This window comes from Oratosquilla oratoria, chromosome 26 (assembly GCF_046742065.1).
Source record: "Oratosquilla oratoria isolate Oo_2021 chromosome 26, ASM4674206v1, whole genome shotgun sequence".
NCBI classification, from domain to species: domain Eukaryota; kingdom Metazoa; phylum Arthropoda; class Malacostraca; order Stomatopoda; family Squillidae; genus Oratosquilla; species Oratosquilla oratoria.
In genome coordinates, this window is record NC_134802.1 from 8,043,737 (window position 1) to 8,050,153 (window position 6,417).

Here is a 6,417-nt window from a genome sequence, read left to right on the forward strand (position 1 = left end):
AACAAAGGAAGTTTACAAATGAGCTATAAATGACAACAAAAATCCACTGAAAAGAGAAAAGGAATTTTGAAAATATTTTTGTAAATTGATGTAAAGATAAACCAAAACTGCTTTACAATATCATCAACAATAAGTTGAGATACTGGGAAGAAATCACCAAGCTGTGGAAATGGTGATATTTTCTAATGTCTTCACAAAGGACTTGGAATCAAGGTGAGTAGTAGTGTGGATATAAGAAATCTAAATGTAGCCGTGAAGGAAGTGTTTAATCTTTTGGGATCAATGAATGTGGGGAAAGCCTATGACCCTGATGGGATCTTAAACTGGGTCCTAACAGTAAGTATGGAACAACTGGCAGACAAGATTCAGAGTATTATTGTATTTTCATTAAAAGAAGGATTAATACCAGGGGGTTGAAAAAGGGTTAATGTGGTACCAATTCACAAAAGGGAAGCAAGGAGGCACCACTAAATTGCAGGCTGATATCACTGACACAACAGTAAAGGTATGTGAAGGGATTGTGAAAGGCTGATAGGTCAAATATCTTGAAGAGATGAACATTTTGACAATCACTTTGTCATCAGATCTGGAAGGGCATTTATGTTGAACCTATGCCATTACGCTACAGAGACTGATGTGATTCAGTACAATCACATCAATCTCTCCAACATTATGGCATAATAGGTTCAACATACATGCCCTTCTAGATCTAAATATCAATGTATTGCAAGAATAGGAGGGCTGGGTAGACTGTGTGTACCTCCATCCAGAGAAGATTTTTTATAAAGGCAGTCATCTTATTTGGAAACCCGAAACACTCAAATGGATGAAATATTTTTCTAAGGGAAGGTACACCAGGACATTAGTAGAGGATAAAATGTCAGGATGGTGAGTAGTGACGAACATAATTCCACAAGATTTAGTGCTAGTATCTATAATATTTTCTTATCTATGTTAATGATAAATGATAATGAAGTGAAGATGGCTGTACATGAGAAGCAAGCATTCAAAGACTGGTTGCAAAGTAGGACGAGAGAAACATATGAGATAAAAATAAAATAAAATAAAATAAATGAATAAATAAATAGATAAATAAATAAACAAATAAAAAGAGAAACAAAAGACAAGATAAAGGGGGCAAAAAGGAAGATGTAAAATGGAGGAGTATGAAAGACAAATTTGAAAGTAATAAAAAGACATTTTCGAAGGAAGTTAAGTAAGGAAGTGGAGGCAAATCAAGTAGAGAGAGAGAAAAAAAAAAGTGCAGATGGAAATATATGGCAGAATATTTTAGGGAGTTCCTAAATGTGAAGGATAGGGAGTGGTGGTAGCAATGGGAGGTGCTACGAAAATGACAGTGATAGGTGAGGAAGATGAAGGAGAAATATGAAATGTTGAGGTGCAAATATTTATTAGAATGATGAGAACAGGTAAGGCACTTGGGTTGGATGGGTGTCACGCAGAGTGTCCGAAGAATAGAGTAATTGTGGACTGGCTAGTGAGATTTTATAATGTGTGTCTAATGGAGGGTAGAGTGACAATTTACTAAGGGAAAGGGGACAAATGTGAGTGTAGTACTTTCAGAGGGATCAGTTCGTTGAGTGTTGTTGGGAAGGCTTATAGGAGGGTTTTAACTCAGAAGATTATGAGAGGAAAGGGAAAAGTTGGTGAGGAACAGTGTAGGTTTAGAAAAAGTAGGGGTTGCGTGGATCAGGTTTTTGTGGTAAGGCAGATATGTATGAAAGCTTTAGCAAAAGGTAAGGATGTTTTTTTGGGGACTTATTGCATTTTGAAGAGGCTTATGATGGGGTGGTTAGGAAGGCACTGTGGAATGTTTTGCAGATATATGGAATCGAGGGAAAGCTGTAGTAGTTGAAAATGTCACTTAAGGCTCTTATTAGAGATGCATCATATATCCACATCCACATCAGTCGTCGTAGTGACAATACGTATTACTTGGTGCTCCATCCAGAGAAGATTTTTTTTATAAAGGCAGTCACCTTATATGGAAACTGGAGCAGTGTTTCAATTATAGATTACCTAATGTGTAAATTATGGGAGGGGGAGTGCTCATGGATGCCCAAATTATTAATCATAATGTAAAAAGTGAGAAATAGAAGAAAAACGGAGGAAAATGTTGACAGGTTAGAAGATTCCCAAGATGGCCGACCGTTACGTTTAAATGTAAACAGACATGCAAAGTGACCTACCAGTGTGAAACAAAAACTGAATATAAATTCAAATTTGAGATCACCAAGAGGTCTCTATTTGACAAAGATGATGAAAGTTATTTTTTCGGATTTACTAGACACGAAAGAAGGCTCTTTAATAGAATTATAGACAGAGAGGGATGTGAGAAATATGAATGATGCATGGAGAAAATAAACAAACGATTTATGGCAAATAAATTATGACTTAAAAATAAAATGGCTGGCTTAAAAGAAAGTGAACAATGAAATGAAAGAAGAAATTAGTGTACTAAAAAAATGGCCAAGCTGAAAAGTGAAAATGAAAAATAACGAAAACACAATGAGGCCATAAGGAAAGAGGTAGATGAAAAGATTAAAACAATGGCCATGGAAGCGGGAAAAAGCAAGAGAGAAAATTAATTACAACAACCTAGGAACGATTGGAAAAAGGATAAGAAAATAAGGTAATTTTCAAAGAAATATTTTGTCAACAGATGCAGAAGGCCGAAGATGCAGTTATCAAGGTGATCAAACAAAAAGGATATCTAGTAAGAGACACAATAGACAAGAAAAAATGTATAGTAATTTAAGGTCTAAAGGAAAAACATAACCGATATTGGTTCCTGAGATAAAAAGAGGACAAAGAATTGGCGAAAAAGCCATAAAAGAAGTACAGGATAGTGACCAGGAAATAGACGAGGAAATAGAAGTGCACAGATTGGGTATGTAGAAGGAAAAAGTCGACCACTAAAGATTAAATTAAGGTTACAAGTGGCAGTAAGAGAAATCTTAATAAGAACAGGAAAATTAGCAGGAAGCGAACACAATAAAAATATATGGATAAAAAGACCAGGGCCGTTTCTAGCTATAGGCGGACTAGGCGACTGCCTAGTGCCCCCAAGCAACCAAGGGTCCCCGTGGTAGCTTGGAAATTTTTAAATTCCCAGGCCACCAGGGCCTTTGACAAAAAATTGAAAATTCTATTTGAAAATTGTGTTTCAGTTGAATTGGGTTAGCTGAAAATACACGAGTCAAACACAGTGAATCATACAGCCAAGGTTCAGCCATATGATAAGTTAGACCCATCATTCCCGTTATTGAGAGAATTAAACAGAACAAACACACAGTAATGGCATCAAAAAGAAGTTATCCCAGAGGCGCAGAAAAACGAAAGAAAAAGAAAACTAACAAAGAAAAACGGTCAAAGGATAAAGGTAATTAATTTATTTTATAATTTAAAGTTTTTATATGGTATCTGAATATTAGGAATGGTGATGATTATTCTAGACTATTGTGGTAATGGATCATTTGGCTTAGTTTTATTACTCTAACTAATGTAATGTATTTACTAATGCAGAAAACATTTAAAAGTGACAACTTTGTGACTAGTTCAAGCTTGAAAGAAAAACTGGAAAAAAAAGTTTAACATAAATAAATTACAATTTTCTGTATAACTGCAGTCTGCAATATCACTGTAATGATCAAATAGGAATATGTGTTCGTGATCTATTTTTGCTTGGTAGCCTAATAAACTTTGTCTTTGCAGGAGCAATTCTAAAATATTTTGGAGCTCCAGAGGGATCTTCTGAACTTCCTTACCAGGAGGCTCCAGGGCCATCACTCTTTTTTTTTTTTTTTTTTAGGACCTCCTTCTATCCAGGATGCTGTGGGACCATCTCATACCCCAGGACCTCAGGAAGTACCATCTGCATATTTACATGTTCAGCTGCCCGTTTTTTCTAAGCCAGAAGATCCAGCTGACTGGCCACCAGTTCTGCCCGATTCATTCAGGACTGGTGCAGTAGGCAGAGGGCCATTTTAGATTAGTTCTGATTTCACATTCTTCCCCCATTAAAAGAAGACGGCAGAAGTTTTCATCATCATTATTTCCACAGAACATTGGTTAATGGGGGAAAGATAAAGCGGACTTGGATTAACCACTCAAAAACAAAAAATGCCCTCTACTGCTTTTGTTGTAAATTATTTTCAACAAAGGAACACAAATTAGTGACAGAAGGACCGACCGACTGGAAAAACTTAGGTGCACTTTTGAAAATTCATGAAAGCAGTCCAGAACACACGTCATACATGGCGACCTGGAAAGATTTACAGTTCCATTTGCAAACTGAAAAGACAATAGACCAAGCTGAAAGGACACTATGGGAGGCTGAAAAGAGGCTCTGGAGAGATGTCCTGACTCGCTTAATCCCATCATCCAATCTCTAGCTGAGAGAAATTTTGCATTTAGAGGTTTATCAAAAACGTTACACGAGGAAAATGGATTTTTTTTTTAAAAGAGATAGCGCTGCTTGCTAGATTTTATCCTGTCATGAAGCAGCACATTGAGCGTGTTGAAAGTGGCCAGTTCAGTAATTCCAGCTATCTTGGAAATATCATCCAAAATGAACTTATTGCCTCAATCAGTGAGAAAATATTGGACACAGTGGTGACTGAGATTAAACAGTCCAAATATAATTCAGTCATTTTGGACTGTATTCTCGATGTAAGCCACCTAAAACAGATGTCAGTCATCATAAGGACTGCCAAAATGGACAAAGCACCAGAAATCAAAGAACATTTATTGGACTTCTTGTAGCTTTTGAAACAACAGGTCTTGGTTTGTCATCACTGATTTTGAAGAAACTGATGGAGCTGAATATCCCCTTTGATGATTGCAGAGGGCAATCAAATTATAATGGTACCAACATGGAGGGAGGAACAAAGGAGTTCAAGCCAGACTTCTTGAGAAGACCCCCTCGTGCACTTCATGTTCCATGTGGGCCACATTCCATAAACTTGGTGGTATCTGATGCAGCAACAGCTTCAACAGATGCCACCAGCTATTTCGGCAATGTACAAAAATTGTACAGCTTTTTTCAGCATTAGCACTGTTGCACTCAAGACTTGGATTGACACAAGGTGGGAGAGCTGTAATAACAGCATGGAGGCTGTGCGGTACCAGGCCTCTAATATAAGGGAAGCTTTGCTGAAGATCAGGGAAGTGATGGATCATCTAACCAAGGTTGAAGACCAAAGTTTGGCAGCAGAGGTGGGGTCATACCGATTTCTCATTTGTACAGTCGTATGGTATGACATTCTAAACCATGTGAACCATGTCAGCAAACTCCTGCAGTCTCCCAAAATGCAGTTTGATGTGGCAGTTGACCTCACTAAAGTAAAAACATCTCTGACTAACTACAGAAGAACTGGCTTTGTTTCAACTCAGGCCTCTGCTAAAGACATGTGTAAGGAAATTAATGTAGAGGCTGTACTCAAAGAGGAAATATTAAGAAGAACAAAAAAGCACTTTGCTTACGCAGCCCCCAGATGAGCCCATTGCAGATGCCATGAAGAGGCTAGAAGCAACAATCTTTAATATTGTTGTTGACACAGCCATTCAATCCTTAACTGATAGATTTGAAACACTCGGTAAAGTGAGAGATAGATTTGGAGTGCTGCTCAGTTTCCAAAAACTGGATGATCAGGCATTGAGCAACCAGTGTAACCTCTCCATGATATTAAGCACTGGAAATGTAAGTGACATTGATGGAAGGGAACTGGCTGTGGAATTCAAACACTTGCCAACTATACCCTCAGACGACATGACTGCTCTTGAGCTTCTCACCTTTATCCACACACACACACACACACACACACACACACACACACACACACACACACACACACACACACACACACACACACACACACACACACACACACACACACACACACACACACACACACACACAAACACACACACACACACACACACACACACACACACACACACACACACACACACACACACACACACACACACACACACACACGGTGGCGCAGTTGGTAGAGCGCTGGATTGGGAAGTACGGTAGTCCTCGCAATACCCAGTTCGAATCCTGCCCAGGGCCGAAATTATTTCGGTATCACTGTGCTTCGGGTCGTTACTCTGACTCTCGTGGGCGGGGAGTTGTGTGTGTGTGTGTGTGTGTGTGTGTGTGTGTGAAAGGTCATAGCATTACCCATAGATCGGTCAAACGAGCTCTGAGCTCTATTCCTTGACGGAAATAGCTGTCGATCATGAGTCCAACACGTGATCCAAAAGACCAAGGTGAACACACACACACACACACACACACACACACACACACACACACACACACACACACACACACACACACACACACACACACACACACACACACACACACACACACACACACACACA

General features: G+C 38.8%; 1 protein-coding gene across 1 annotated transcript; it reads left to right on the plus strand.

Annotated features, from left to right (window-relative positions):
- Positions 1–2,729: 2,729 nt before the first annotated feature.
- On the plus strand, positions 2,730–6,164 carry LOC143039183 (uncharacterized). Its single transcript, XM_076209041.1, has 2 exons — positions 2,730–3,403; positions 3,833–6,164. Exon 2 carries the CDS (start codon positions 4,999–5,001, stop codon positions 5,518–5,520), a length of 522 nt encoding a protein of 173 aa, XP_076065156.1. The 5' UTR covers positions 2,730–3,403; positions 3,833–4,998; the 3' UTR covers positions 5,521–6,164.
- The last annotated feature ends 253 nt before the right edge of the window (positions 6,165–6,417 follow it).